At 41.7% G+C, this 17,167-nt stretch overlaps 1 protein-coding gene across 1 annotated transcript in view; it reads left to right on the forward strand.

The window, feature by feature from the left end:
* Window positions 1-17,167, forward strand: part of LOC106580415 (synaptic vesicle glycoprotein 2C) — a 65,205-nt gene that overhangs the window by 10,293 nt on the left and 37,745 nt on the right. Inside the window, exon 2 of the mRNA XM_014161451.2 lies at window positions 6,618-7,417. Within this exon, the coding sequence (XP_014016926.1) occupies window positions 6,811-7,417 (607 nt within the window). The 5' untranslated portion in view covers window positions 6,618-6,810. The remainder of the gene's footprint in view (window positions 1-6,617; window positions 7,418-17,167) is intronic.

The following is a 17,167-nucleotide window of genomic DNA, read 5'->3' on the forward strand; positions in this document are numbered from 1 at the left end:
AGACAATGATAAATAACACAGGACCCTGCTACTAGAGACAATGATAAATAACACAGGACCCTGCTATTAGAGACAATGATAAATAACACAGGACCCTGCTATTAGAGACAATGATAAATAACACAGGACCCTGCTATTAGACACAATGATAAATAACACAGGACCCTGCTACTAGAGACAATGATAAATAACACAGGACCCTGCTACTAGACACAATGATAAATAACACAGGACCCTGCTATTAGAGACAATGATAAATAACACAGGACCCTGCTATTAGAGACAATGATAAATAACACAGGACCCTGCTACTAGAGACAATGATAAATAACACAGGACCCTGCTACTAGAGACAATGATAAATAACACAGGACCCTGCTATTAGAGACAATGATAAATAACACAGGACCCTGCTACTAGAGACAATGATAAATAACACAGGACCCTGCTACTAGAGACAATGATAAATAACACAGGACCCTGCTATTAGAGACAATGATAAATAACACAGGACCCTGCTATTAGAGACAATGATAAATAACACAGGACCCTGCTATTAGAGACAATGATAAATAACACAGGACCCTGCTACTAGAGACAATGATAAATAACACAGGACCCTGCTATTAGACACAATGATAAATAACACAGGACCCTGCAATTAGAGACAATGATAAATAACACAGGACCCTGCTATTAGAGACAATGATAAATAACACAGGACCCTGCTATTAGACACAATGATAAATAACACAGGACTCTGCTATTAGAGACAATGATAAATAACACAGGACCCTGCTATTAGAGACAATGATAAATAACACAGGACCCTGCTATTAGACACAATGATAAATAACACAGGACCCTGCTATTAGACACAATGATAAATAACACAGGACCCTGCTACTAGAGACAATGATAAATAACACAGGACCCTGCTACTAGAGACAATGATAAATAACACAGGACCCTGCTATTAGAGACAATGATAAATAACACAGGACCCTGCTACTAGAGACAATGATAAATAACACAGGACCCTGCTACTAGAGACAATGATAAATAACACAGGACCCTGCTACTAGAGACAATGATAAATAACACAGGACCCTGCTACTAGAGACAATGATAAATAACACAGGACCCTGCTATTAGAGACAATGATAAATAACACAGGACCCTGCTATTAGAGACAATGATAAATAACACAGGACCCTGCTATTAGACACAATGATAAATAACACAGGACCCTGCTATTAGACACAATGATAAATAACACAGGACCCTGCTATTAGACACAATGATAAATAACACAGGACCCTGCTACTAGAGACAATGATAAATAACACAGGACCCTGCTATTAGAGACAATGATAAATAACACAGGACCCTGCTATTAGACACAATGATAAATAACACAGGACCCTGCTACTAGAGACAATGATAAATAACACAGGACCCTGCTATTAGACACAATGATAAATAACACAGGACCCTGCTATTAGAGACAATGATAAATAACACAGGACCCTGCTACTAGAGACAATGATAAATAACACAGGACCCTGCTATTAGAGACAATGATAAATAACACAGGACCCTGCTATTAGAGACAATGATAAATAACACAGGACCCTGCTATTAGAGACAATGATAAATAACACAGGACCCTGCTATTAGAGACAATGATAAATAACACAGGACCCTGCTACTAGAGACAATGATAAATAACACAGGACCCTGCTATTAGAGACAATGATAAATAACACAGGACCCTGCTACTAGACACAATGATAAATAACACAGGACCCTGCTATTAGAGACAATGATAAATAACACAGGACCCTGCTACTAGAGACAATGATAAATAACACAGGACCCTGCTATTACAGACAATGATAAATAACACAGGACCCTGCTACTAGAGACAATGATAAATAACACAGGACCCTGCTACTAGAGACAATGATAAATAACACAGGACCCTGCTATTAGAGACAATGATAAATAACACAGGACCCTGCTATTAGAGACAATGATAAATAACACAGGACCCTGCTACTAGAGACAATGATAAATAACACAGGACCCTGCTATTAGAGACAATGATAAATAACACAGGACCCTGCTATTAGAGACAATGATAAATAACACAGGACCCTGCTATTAGACACAATGATAAATAACACAGGACCCTGCTATTAGACACAATGATAAATAACACAGGACCCTGCTATTAGACACAATGATAAATAACACAGGACCCTGCTATTAGACACAATGATAAATAACACAGGACCCTGCTATTAGACACAATGATAAATAACACAGGACCCTGCTATTAGAGACAATGATAAATAACACAGGACCCTGCTATTAGACACAATGATAAATAACACAGGACCCTGCTATTAGAGACAATGATAAATAACACAGGACCCTGCTATTAGACACAATGATAAATAACACAGGACCCTGCTATTAGAGACAATGATAAATAACACAGGACCCTGCTACTAGAGACAATGATAAATAACACAGGACCCTGCTACTAGAGACAATGATAAATAACACAGGACCCTGCTACTAGAGACAATGATAAATAACACAGGACCCTGCTATTAGAGACAATGATAAATAACACAGGACCCTGCTACTAGAGACAATGATAAATAACACAGGACCCTGCTACTAGAGACAATGATAAATAACACAGGACCCTGCTACTAGAGACAATGATAAATAACACAGGACCCTGCTATTAGAGACAATGATAAATAACACAGGACACTGCTATTAGAGACAATGATAAATAACACAGGACCCTGCTATTAGAGACAATGATAACTAACACAGGACCCTGCTATTAGAGACAATGATAAATAACACAGGACCCTGCTATTAGAGACAATGATAAATAACACAGGACCCTGCTATTAGAGACAATGATAAATAACACAGGACCCTGCTACTAGACACAATGATAAATAACACAGGACCCTGCTATTAGAGACAATGATAAATAACACAGGACCCTGCTATTAGAGACAATGATAAATAACACAGAACCCTGCTATTAGACACAATGATAAATAACACAGGACCCTGCTACTAGAGACAATGATAAATAACACAGGACCCTGCTACTAGAGACAATGATAAATAACACAGGACCCTGCTATTAGACACAATGATAAATAACACAGGACCCTGCTACTAGAGACAATGATAAATAACACAGGACCCTGCTATTAGAGACAATGATAAATAACACAGGACCCTGCTATTAGACACAATGATAAATAACACAGGACCCTGCTATTAGAGACAATGATAAATAACACAGGACCCTGCTACTAGAGACAATGATAAATAACACAGGACCCTGCTACTAGAGACAATGATAAATAACACAGGACCCTGCTACTAGACACAATGATAAATAACACAGGACCCTGCTATTAGACACAATGATAAATAACACAGGACCCTGCTATTAGAGACAATGATAAATAACACAGGACCCTGCTATTAGAGACAATGATAAATAACACAGGACCCTGCTATTAGAGACAATGATAAATAACACAGGACCCTGCTACTAGAGACAATGATAAATAACACAGGACCCTGCTATTAGAGACAATGATAAATAACACAGGACCCTGCTATTAGAGACAATGATAAATAACACAGGACCCTGCTACTAGAGACAATGATAAATAACACAGGACCCTGCTACTAGAGACAATGATAAATAACACAGGACCCTGCTACTAGAGACAATGATAAATAACACAGGACCCTGCTACTAGACACAATGATAAATAACACAGGACCCTGCTATTAGAGACAATGATAAATAACACAGGACCCTGCTACTAGACACAATGATAAATAACACAGGACCCTGCTACTAGAGACAATGATAAATAACACAGGACCCTGCTACTAGAGACAATGATAAATAACACAGGACCCTGCTATTAGAGACAATGATAAATAACACAGGACCCTGCTATTAGAGACAATGATAAATAACACAGGACCCTGCTATTAGACACAATGATAAATAACACAGGACCCTGCTATTAATGACAATGATAAATAACACAGGACCCTGCTACTAGAGACAATGATAAATAACACAGGACCCTGCTATTAGAGACAATGATAAATAACACAGGACCCTGCTACTAGAGACAATGATAAATAACACAGGACCCTGCTACTAGAGACAATGATAAATAACACAGGACCCTGCTACTAGAGACAATGATAAATAACACAGGACCCTGCTACTAGAGACAATGATAAATAACACAGGACCCTGCTATTAGAGACAATGATAAATAACACAGGACCCTGCTACTAGAGACAATGATAAATAACACAGGACCCTGCTATTAGAGACAATGATAAATAACACAGGACCCTGCTACTAGAGACAATGATAAATAACACAGGACCCTGCTACTAGACACAATGATAAATAACACAGGACCCTGCTATTAGAGACAATGATAAATAACACAGGACCCTGCTATTAGACACAATGATAAATAACACAGGACCCTGCTATTAGAGACAATGATAAATAACACAGGACCCTGCTATTAGAGACAATGATAAATAACACAGGACCCTGCTATTAGACACAATGATAAATAACACAGGACCCTGCTATTAATGACAATGATAAATAACACAGGACCCTGCTACTAGAGACAATGATAAATAACACAGGACCCTGCTACTAGAGACAATGATAAATAACACAGGACCCTGCTACTAGAGACAATGATAAATAACACAGGACCCTGCTACTAGAGACAATGATAAATAACACAGGACCCTGCTACTAGAGACAATGATAAATAACACAGGACCCTGCTATTAGACACAATGATAAATAACACAGGACCCTGCTATTAGAGACAATGATAAATAACACAGGACCCTGCTATTAGAGACAATGATAAATAACACAGGACCCTGCTATTAGACACAATGATAAATAACACAGGACCCTGCTATTAGACACAATGATAAATAACACAGGACCCTGCTATTAGAGACAATGATAAATAACACAGGACCCTGCTACTAGACACAATGATAAATAACACAGGCAATCGGGGCACTGAAAAATGAACAATACATCTAAAAGGATCATTGGTCAGAAGCCAGCCAATGAGCCAAATGGGATAAGCAGAGTCACCTTGAATCAGCGGTATCATTTTGCCCAGTAAAATTGCATTATGGGAGTTGGAGCCTGGGCGGGGATTTGTGGCCTCCTGACAGGGATTCATTGTTCATTAGGCCCTGTAGAGTGCAGCTCAGAGACAAAGTGGACGGACGACCTGAAAGACACCCTCAGTCTCTCTCACACACACACACACACACACACACACACACACACACACACACACACACACACACACACACACACACACACACACACACACACACACACACACACACACCAGAGTCCGTGGGTTCTGTTAATCAAAAATACTACAAATTATATAATTTCATCATTTATATTTTACAAAATAAGGACACACACCTGTCTCCAACAGATTCAGCCTTCTTCCATTGGAGGATGTAGTAAATCCTTGGTTGACAGTTTCCAATATACCTTCTCTTCCCACCAATCCGTAATGTATATTTTATGCAAGCTATAATATGAAAGAGTGCAGCCAGGGCGATGAAGTAAATCTGTGATATACTGTAGGTCTTAGTTTACACTTTGATCACTCACAATAAATCATGTTACATTGCAGGGTTATGTTGGGGTCTCCACCAGCCAACCCAGGCCTCTGACGACTGGGAGGGTTTCCCCCTGCCCACTGTGTGTGTGCCCTAATTAATGTGTATGAAATCAGTAACCATGACAAACCAATTTCCTTCCAACACCCACTGTTTGTGTGTGTGTGTGTGGGTTGGTGACAAAGTGGTCATTTGCCTTCAGGTTTCCCGTGAATCCTCCCCTTGCATGGATTAAAGGATGACACTAAGGTTCTGCTTGGGTCGCCACATCCACTGTAATATACCAGCGCTTTATCAAAGACACATTTATTTGGGCCAGAACCTTGTTTATTAGTTCCTTCTCCAACACAAATGAATATGATTCGGCACATTTCCTATCTCTGTTTAAGGCCTGAGACTGATGTCGACTCATGAAATATAGAACAGAAGAGCTCTCCGGGAAATTCAATGTACTTTGTGAATATAAACTGAGAGTAATATGCCAAAGCCATTTTCTTCACATCACTCAAAGAAATGATCAACAGGAAAGGGAGCAGGCAGGCAGGACGGTGAGTGACTGTTTAAGAGAGTTTGGTGTCTGTGCTGTTTCTGCATCACTGTCTGGTTGTGAATGTAGCTGTGGAAACTACCGGAGTTAATCACCTTATCTGACTGGAACCTTTCTCTCTCTCCCCCTGTCTTTCTGTCTCTCCCCTGTCTCTTTCTCTCCCTCCTGTCTTTCTGTCACCCCCTCTTTCTCTCTCTCTCCCTGTCTTTCTGTCTCTCCCCCTCTCTTTCTCCTCGTCTTTCCGTCTCCCCCTCTCTGTCTCTCTCTCTCCCCTTCTCTTTGTCTATTTCTCCCACAGCCGGACCAATGAACACCACAGCCAGTGAGCGTATCTTTCTGTGGTGACCGCAGAGTCCAGGGCTTTCCCCTTTTGCATCTCCAGATCCACCACTCTGCTTCACTCTGCTCTGCTCCCAAACCACTCCACCAGCTTACATCCATCCCCCTCTGCCCCCCTGTACTTCCACCCCTGAACCTCCATCAGAGATAAAATGGATGACAGCTACGATAACAGGACTTCCTTAGTGAAGGGGGCCAAGGACATCGCCAAGGAGGCCAAGCGGCACGCCGTGAAAAAGGTCAACAAGGTCGTGGACAGCGCCACAGACGAGTACTCCCAGCGCAAATACAGCCGTTTTGAGGACGAGGTAGACGAGGGCGACGACTTTTACCATAATCCCCAGAGGCAGGACGGAGGCTACAATGACAACGACCAGGCCAGTGATGCCAGCGATGCCACAGAGGGCCATGATGACGAAGATGAGATTTACGAGGGGGAGTACCAGGGGATCCCAGCGGCTGGAGACAGGCGGGCCAGGGAGGGGCAAGTGGCTCTGGGGCAGCCCGTCACAGACAGCCTGAGAGAACGTAAGGAGCTGGAGAAGGAGAGGCAGGCGGATGAGGAAGAACTGGCCCAGCAGTATGAGCTGATCATCCAGGAGTGTGGCCACGGCAGGTTCCAGTGGCAGCTGTTCCTGGTGCTGGGCCTGGCCCTCATGTCGGATGGGGTGGAGGTGTTCGTGGTGGGGTTTGTTCTACCCAGCGCCGAGACGGACATGTGTGCTCTGGGTGGCTCCAACTCCAGATCTGGATGGCTAGGTAAGGGGTTTGGGGTGCGTGTGTGCATGTGTGCGTTCATTTGTGTGTAAAACATCAAATCAAATTTACTGGCCACATACACATATTTAGCAGATGTTATTGCAGGTGTAGCGAAATGCATGAGTGCTATAGCAGGTTTGTGTAAGAAGACAGGATTAAATTACTGTTGTCCACCTAGACTAGGCTCAAATCCCTGTCATTCGCATGAAGAACAGATGGAAATACAGGGGGTGGAGATTGGGGTACCTTGTGAGAATTCGTCAGCAAGTGGGTAACCCACCTCTACCATCCGTTCTACTGGCCAACGGGCAATCACTGGAGAATAAACTGGATGATCTCCGTTCGAGACTATCCTACCAACGGGACATAAAAAAACGAATATCTTATGTTTCACCGACAACACGGATAATATACAGCTGGCTGGGTTTTTGTGCATCAGCAGGACAGAACAGCTACGTCTGGGAAGACGAGGGGTGGGGGTGTGTGTCTATTTGTCAATAACAGCTGGTGCGCAATGTCTAATATTAAGGAAGTCACGAGGTATTGCTTGCCTGAGGTAGAGTACCTAATGATAAGCTGTAGACTACACTATCTACCAAAACAGTTTTCATCTATATTTTTCGTAGCCGTCTATGTACCACCACAAACTGATGCTGGCACTAAAACCGCACTCAACGAGCTGTACAAGGTCATAAGAAAACAAGAAAATGCTCATCCAGAAGCGGCGCCCCTAGTGGCCGGGGACTTTAATGCAGGCAAACTTAAATCCGTTTAACCTAATTTCTACCACCAATCCAATTTTCAACCAGAGGAAAAAAAACTCTAGACCACATTTACTCCACACACAGAGACACATACAAAGCTTTCCCTCGCCCTCCATTTGACAAATCTGACCATAATTATAACCTCCTGATTCCTGCTTACTAGCAAAAATTAAAGCAGATAGTACCAGTGACTCGCTCAATACGGAAGTGGTCAGATGACGCGGATGCTACGTTACAGTACTGTTTTGCTAGCACAGACTGAAATATGTTCCGGGAATCATCCAATGGCATTGATTATATCCCCTCAGTCACCAGATCACGCTCTCCGTAAAACATGTCAACATTCACAAGGCCAGATGGATTACCAGGACGCGTACTCAGAGCATGCACGGACCAACTGGCAAGTGTCTTCACTGACATTTTCAACCTCTCCTTGACTGAGTCTGTAATAGCTAAATGTTTCAAGCAGACCACCATAGTCCCTGTGCCCTAGAAAGCAAAGGTAACCTGCCTAAATCCTAAACTCAAAGCACATGAAGTCTGGGGATCTGTTGGGGCGGTATGCGAATTGGAATGGGTCTTGGTTGGCTTCTGATGTTGTTGATGTGAGCCATGACCAGCCTTTCAAAGCATAATCTCAATCGCACTCCCACTGCCCTTTCCCACCTGGACAAAAGGAACACCTATGTGAGAATGCTATCCATTGACTATAGCTCAGCATTCAACACCATAGTGCCCTCAAAGCTCATTACTAAGCTAAGGATCCTGGGACTAAACAGCTCCCTCTGCAACTGGATCCTGGACTTCATGATGGGCCGACCCCAGGTGGAAAGAGTAGGCAACAACACATCTGCCATGCTGATCCTCAACACGGGGGCCTCTCAGGGTGCATGCTTAGGCCCCTCCTGTACTCCCACGACTGCGTGGCCAAGCAGGAATCCAACACCATCATTAAGTTTGATGACGGAGCTAGGAGTGTTGGATCAGACTGCGCAGTAAAGGTGCGTTGTCACACGTCATCAGAGTGCACAGCTGAACACTGTATGCTGGAAAACACTCGGTTGGCTATTTTTAATTAAAACAAACCGCTATTCATTAAATACCAAACTTGTTTTTGTGTCGATTCTGCGACGCGGTTAGCTTTTAACAGCTAGGAAACACCGTTAACCATACAATAGTGCTAGGTGGCTGTAGTACAAACACACTGGTCGTCGTCGTGGGAAAGGCGCATTGTTAAAAACATTTTGTAAACAACTGGCTGCAGTAAAGAGCCAACCTGGATACTAAGGAGATCCTGGGGGAAGTCGACGACTATCAACAGCTTTACGCTATGGAGGAACAACATTCTCCATCATGGAAAGATCTGGCTACCTCACAAAAGAACCAGACAAAAAACGAAAGACAGATGAATCTATTTACTTTCGGTTGAAATAGAGGCTAGTGCTCTGGCTGGAATCCATGCAACACTGGACATGTTGTGTGAGGAGGTAGCAGGGCTGAGGGGGAGTTTAGCCAGAGTGAAATTGTCATGTTCCAAGGAGAGAACAAGGCACTCACAGCCAAGGTAAAAATCCACGATTCCAACATGGATTGTCTACTCAGGGAAAACAGGGTGATGAGGGAGTCGCTACTAGACATATAACGTCATAGCATGCGTTAAAGTCTAATATTTTCTGGGATTCCTGAGGACGCAGCCAATAATCCAGAGGGTGCGATCAGATAATTCATGTAATCCGCCTTGAAACTTGAAACCTTGATGCAACTATGATGGTGATACGATATGGATTACAATTATCATGAATATTAAGGCTATACGCACTACATGTTATACACATAGACACTTAACCATGCAAATTGGCGGGGTTATTATTTATTTGGACATCACACATTATAGTCTTACTCTTATACAGACATCATACACACTATCACTAAATCACATCCAATATCATACACATCAACCTACTCAGATTTACTACACACACAATATTTTATCTCCATTTTATAATATCTGTGGCATTGGTTCACAGGCAAAACAGGCAAGGGAATAAAACAAATATTGCTAGAACCTATTTCTTGAATTCTAAATATCAGACATTTGAAAGCTCTAGTTTTGACAGTCATAATACCTCTGATGGTAGTAACTTAACAAGCACTAATTATGGTCAATTTAGCCTGAGAATAGTATCTAGTTATGGTAAGGTGGAATAAAATGTTAAAATCAAAGGTTTAACATTTTTTAGTAGGTGACAGAATTCGGTCGGATCATCATTTAATTGGCCTTCATATAACTCTTATAGAATTTCCACGTGGACATTGGAAATTTAAACAAAGTTTACCGGAGGAAAACTTATTTAACTAAGACAAAATAATTTATAACTTAATTGTACCAGTATAATATAGGTTCAGCAAATCCCCTTATTGTTTGGGACACCTTTAAATGTACATTCAGAGGTCATTCGATATTCATGTAACGAGTCGGGAAGCAAGTACAGGTAGTAAGTGTTTTAATAAATAAACAAAACACAAACACACCGACATGAAACAGAGTCAATAACACCTGAGGAAAGACCCAAGGGGAGTGACAGATATAGGGAAGATAATCAAGGAGGTGATGGAGTCCAGGTGAGTGTCATGAGGCGCAGGTGCGCGAGACGATGGTGACAGGTGTGCGGGATAATCAGCAGCCTGGTGACCTAGAGGCCGGAGAGGGAGTATACGTGACAACTCATCAATAATAAAAAGGCCGTTTCTGGCTAAAGAGACAGGACTAACAAGGGAAATACATGAACTAATAGTACAGGTAGACAGCAAAAAAAAAAAAAAAAAAACAATACTACAGAGATACAAAATAAGTTAGAGGAAAAACAAAAAGAACTAGAGGGACTTATTCAAGAACGATCTAATGTAAGCTATTACAAAATAAAGCTAACTAGATGGAAAATGCACAAAAGTATTCCTGAATCACCAACACAAAGGAACGCTAACAAAAATAATTTGCAGAAACTCGTTACTGAAGACGGAGTCATCTATGATTCGCCGAATGATATTTTAAAAGAGGAAGCTAAATATTTTAAGCAGATGTTCTCTTTTCCGTCTCATCCACTCCCACTGAATGAAGATTACGGTAAGGAATTATTTCCAAATAATACAAAAATGTACAGAAAGATCAGTGCGAAGGCCAAATTACAGAGGAATAACTTTTTGAGGCTATTAAATCCTTTCAGTGTGGAAAAACCCCGGGGCTTGATGGCATACCGGTAGAGGTATGTCGAGGCTTTTTTGATTGTTTTAACTACTCCTATTGAAATGGTAGTCTGTCAGGTACTCAACAGGAAGGTCTGATTTCACTATTATGGAAACAAGACCCAGATGACAAATATAAAGATCCAGTCTATCTAAAAAAAACTGGAGGCCCCTTACACTTCAATGTTGTGATGCAAAAATACTAGCGGAATGCATAGCACTCAGAATGAAAAAGGTTTTACCAGGTATTGTTCATCCTGATCAGACAGGTTTTTTTACATGGACGATACATTGGAGATAATATACGACAACTACTAGAAATAATACATGTTTCATGATATTCTAAGAAGCCAGGCCTGGTATTTATAGCAGATTTTGAGAAGACATTTGATAAAGTAAGACTGGATTTTATTTATAAATGCCTGGATTTTTTTCAATTTCGGTGATTCTCTTATAAAATGGGTAAAAGTAATGTATAGCAACCCCAGGTGTAAAATAGTAAATAACGGCTACTCCTCAGAGAGTTTTGAATTATCAAGAGGAGTTAAATAAGGGTGTCTGCTGTCACCATATCTATTCGTTATGGCCATCGAAATGCTAGCTATTAAAATCAGATCCAATAACAACATTAGAGGATTAGAAATCCAAGGCTTAAAAACAAAGGTGTCCATGTATGCCGACGACTCAAGTTTTATATTAAGTCCGCAAGCTAGATCCCTGCAATGTCTCATTGAAGACCTAAACTTTTCTGTACTCTCTGGACTATATTGGATCTTTAAAAAATACAACTTTTACATTACCCTGCAGTTTACCTATAAAATTGGCTGACGGTGAAGTAGACATAGTTGGTATTCATATCACAAAAGATATAAATAAGCTCTCCACAATACATTTCAATAGAAAACTTGTAAAAATAGACAAGGTCCTGCAACCATGGAGAGGTAAATACCTGTCTATTTATGGAAAAATTGCCCTGATTAACTCCTTAGTCATATGTCAGTTTACTCACTTACTTATGGTGCTGCTGTACCATACAGATTGCAAAATAGTTGGGAAGAGATTTTTGATGTACCGATTCCATGGTACAAGGTGTATGAGTTGATATATAAAACAATGCAAGCTTCAAGACTTTGTGCTTTTCAGCTAAAATTATTATATAGAATTATTGCCACCAACAAAATGTTGAATATACAGGGCATAAAATCATCGAAGCTCTGCAGATTTTGTTGTGAGGATACAGAATCAATAGACCATTTATTTTGGTATTATTTTGTCATTTTCAGGCATTCCTGAACCTGAGACCAGAAACAGGTTCAGGAATGGCAGAAAATGCATAACATTGATCTAAAACTGACCCTAGAAATAGTACTGTTAGGAGATCTGGAGAGACCGGGTCAGTCAATTACTAATATACTAATACTCTTAGTAAAAGTATTTATCATCAACTCGCAATCTGTGGATTCTATTCGACAAGATAGATTGAAATTGTACGTTAAACATCACAGCATAGTTGAAAGATATGTGGTGTGTAGAAATCCAAAGAGGTTGGCCAGCAGAGATAGGTGGGATGGGCTGAAGGAAGCTGAGGGTTGGGATGTGGAATTGGAGAGAAGTGGGAGTGGAGTTGCTGGGTGGGAGATAGAAGTATAAAAAATAATGTCAAAATAAAACATAATAAAAAGTAAGTTTGAATGACACTGAGGGGCAGTGTTTTTACAGCTAATGCCGGTTTGGCTGAGGCTGATGCCGTGCAGGTGTTTGTACACATGCATATACACACTCATTCAAATACACACATACACGGACACACATACATGTAATAGTGCCAGACATGCACTCAAACATATACAGTTGGCTTTGCTGCTATGATTGTAGTTGTCCTTGATGTCTTTAGTTTGTTTTTGCATTGTTGTTTTCTGTTTTCCTTTGTCTTTTTTCTCTTTAGTTACATTTTCTTGGTTGTTCGTGCATTGGGGTGGGGGTGGGGAATGAAATTCATTTAATTACATTTTTTAAATTTATTTTTATTTATTTATTGGAGGGGGGAATGGGGGAGCGGTCTCAGATGGTTGAGGGGCAGCTATTGGGGAACTGTGGGGGGATCTTGGAGGGTTCGGGTCCCCGACCTTGAGCAGGGCATTGACCCTGGATACTTCTGTGTGTCGCTCTGAATGGGAGTCTGTTGGATGACTGGTATGATGTAGTTGTTGAGCGGCTTCACTGCAAGTATATTGTATGTTTTGGATTAATAAAAAATAATAGTTTGCTGACAGCACAACAGTGGTAGGCCTGATCACCGACAACGATGAGACAGCCTATAGGGAGGAGGTGGACAACAAGCCCTCCCTCAACGTGAGCAAGACAAAGGAGCTGATCGTGGACTACAGGAAAAGGAGGGCTGAACACGCCCCCATTCACATCGATGGTGCTGTAGGGGAGCGCGTCGAGAGTTTCAAGATCCTTGGTGTCCACCGCCTGGTATGGCAACTGCTCGGCATATGAACGCAAGGCGCTACAGAGGGTAGTGCAAACTGGCCAAGCTCCCCCTTTGTTTTTACACTGCTGCTACTCACTGTTTATTGTCTATGCATAGTCACTTTACCCCTACCTAAATGTACAAATTACCTTGACTAACCTGTACCCCCTCACATTGACTCGGTACCGGTACCCCCTGTATATAGCCTCATTATTGTTATTTTATTAAAAATATATACATACTTTAGTCTATTTAGTAAATATTTTTAACTCTTTCTTGAACTGCATTGTTGGTTAAGGGCTTGTAAGAAAGCATTTCACGTTAAGGTCTACACCTGTTGTATTCGGTGCATGTGAAAAATAACATTTGATTCGATTTGACTAGAGTACAGTGTAAAGGCATCCGCATACATAGGTTCGGTTTGCTCCTAGCAGATCTCACCTAGGCAAAACAACGTCTGTGCTCTCATACTCCCTAAAGACCTTTGCTTGGAAACGAGAGGAAAAAAAAGGGCAATATTACTGTTGCTTGTCCCTCTTGATTAAACAGACTACCCCTTTCCAATTAGGAAACTCTTGGGAATGTTGTGGGGGACTGCAGTGGCAGTTCTAGACCATTTCAACTGGGGGGGCCCAGCTGGGGCCAGTTGTACTGTTAGAGGGGCCAGTTACATTAGACGTTATTGTTGTCATATCGGTTTCTTCACTGCATTGCAGGCATTAGCAGGCAAAAGACCATGTTCATAATCATCATCGTTGCCACTGTCTAATAATGGATGTAAAAAAAGAACGATAGCTAAAATCTACGAAAGGGCGTAGACTTCGGCTACCAAACTTCGACTTGCCTAAAAAAAAAAGACCAAAACCAACAAAAACGTCACAAATTATCGTCATAATATATGCGCAAACTGTTTTGACTGGGTGTAAAAAGTCCTCAATTGTCAAACTTGAGTAAAAGTAAAGATGCCTTGAGAAAATGACTCGAGTAAAAGTGAAAGTCACGCAGTAAAATACTACTTGAGTTAAAGTCTAAAAGTATTTGGTTTTAAATGTACTTGGAACTGCTAAACTGTTCTTAAGTATCAAAAGTAAAAGTATAAACCATTTAAAATTCCTTATATTAAGCAAACCAGATGGCATAATTTCTGTTTTTTTATTGACGGATAGCCAGGGGCACACTCCATCAGACATCATTTCCAAATTAAGCATTTGTGTTTAGTGAGTCCGCCAGTTCAGAGGCAGTAGGGATGGCCAGGGATGTTCTCTTGATAAGTGTGTGAATTTGACAATTTTCCTGTCAAAATGTAACGAGTACTTTTGGGTGTCAGGGAAAATGTATGGAGTAAAAATTACATAATTTTCTTTAGGAATGTAGTGAAGTAAAAGTTGGCAAAAATATAAATAGTAAAGTACAGATACTACTTAAGTAGTACTTTAAAGTATTTTTACTTAAGTACTTTACACCACTGCTGGTAGCATACGGTAAGCTTAATGGTATGTTGATTTCTTTGCCCGTGTTGAGGGACTAGTTATACCAATGTGTTAACTTGGAGCCACAATAGTGCAAATGATTGCAGGTCTGTAATCCATCACGAGCAAGTCTGACATGACATGTGTGTCCAGGGCTTTCTGTGTCATACTGTAAAAACATGGAATCAGTCAGCCCTCAACTCCCCCTGCACAGTGAACCATAGCACTGCTACTTATGTTGCTCCATGCGCTGCTTCCCCTTATTCATCACGCATTGTTGGGAAGGGCACGTAAGGAAGCATTTCACTGTAATTCTACACTTGTTGTTTACGAAGCATGTGACAAATACAATTTGATTTTCTTAATCATGTCCCCTCTTTTTCCTTCTCTCTCTCTCTCTCTCTCTCTGATTGCCTCGAGGCTCCTCCCCTGATGAGGTGACAGGCTGAACGTGATTGTGTGTGTGGACACACTCCATGATTACTTTGACCTCGTTGGAATCCAATTGGGCTTTTACAGGATAATTATACTTAATTACAGTAAACAAATGGTAAAGAGGGTATGTGCTATACAGGTGCCATGGCAATACTGTATATATTCTACATTAAAAAGTAGACTACATGTAACTTAATTGCTGTTGAGTAGAGCTCCGTTGTCCAAGCACAGGTGATATGTCTCTGTTAATGATGCTATGAGTATAGTCTCAAACTGCCAACTTACTGGTAGGCCAACACTTTTACTGGCTCACTTTATCTAGGTGTTTGTCTCTTTTCTGCAAAGCATAAATTGTGCCTAAGATTCAAATACACTAAATCATTTGCAAAGGCCACAAATCATTCTATTTCAAAAGCACCAACTAGTTGTTGGCGGTGTCAGCATATTTAATTACACATCTGTACATTCTGTATCAGTACAACATGGGTGTGATTTGGTCTCCATGCAGATGGATCTCAGGGAAACATTAATCACATCCCAGAGACTGATGCTTCGCATCGCAGGGTGGTCAAACTGAGCCCAGTGTAACTGAATCATGCAATATGAAAAACACAAAGGCCTGTACAGGATGCACAACAAATATTACAGAATTCAATTTGGACCTAACAAGATCCCACAGGAATCTTAACTGCTGCATGTGAATGATTGAGGAATGAGAGGTTCTAGAGTGGGAGGTGAAAAGGAGAGAGAGAACAGTGATCAAAAAGAGAAGGATAAAGGGGAATGGCATCGAGTGAAGAGAGAATGAAGAAAGAATGATATAGGGGAGGAGAAAGGAAGAGGGATGGAGGGAGGAAAAAGTAAGTAACAGAGGAGAGGGAGCAGAGAGGGAGCAATGAGGGAGCAGGGAGGGAGGAAAGGGAGCAATGAGGGAGGGAGGAGAGGGAGCAGGGAGGGAGGGGGATGTGGGAGGAGAGGGAGCAATGAGGGAGCAGAAAGGGAGGGGAATGTGGGAGGTGAGGAGGGAGGTGTGGGAGGAGAGGGAGCAGAGGGAGGAAATGGAGCAAGGGGGAGGGAGAGGGATGTGGGAGGAGAGGGAGCAGAGAGGGAAGGAGGATGTGGGAGGAAAGGGAGCAGAGAGGGAAGGGGGATGTGGGAGGAGAGGGAGCAGAGAGGGAAGGGGTATGTGGGAGGAGAGGGAGCAGAGAGGGAGGGGGGATGTGGGAGGAAAGGGAGCAGAGAGGGAAGGGGGATGTGGGAGGAGTGGGAGCAGAGAGGGAAGGGGGATGTGGGAGGAGAGGGAGCAGAGAGGGAAGGGGGATGTGGGAGGAGAGGGAGCAGAGAGGGAAGGGGGATGTGGGAG

This window comes from Salmo salar, chromosome 20 (assembly GCF_965601325.2).
Source record: "Salmo salar chromosome 20, fSalSal1, whole genome shotgun sequence".
Taxonomy (NCBI): Eukaryota; Metazoa; Chordata; class Actinopteri; order Salmoniformes; family Salmonidae; genus Salmo; species Salmo salar.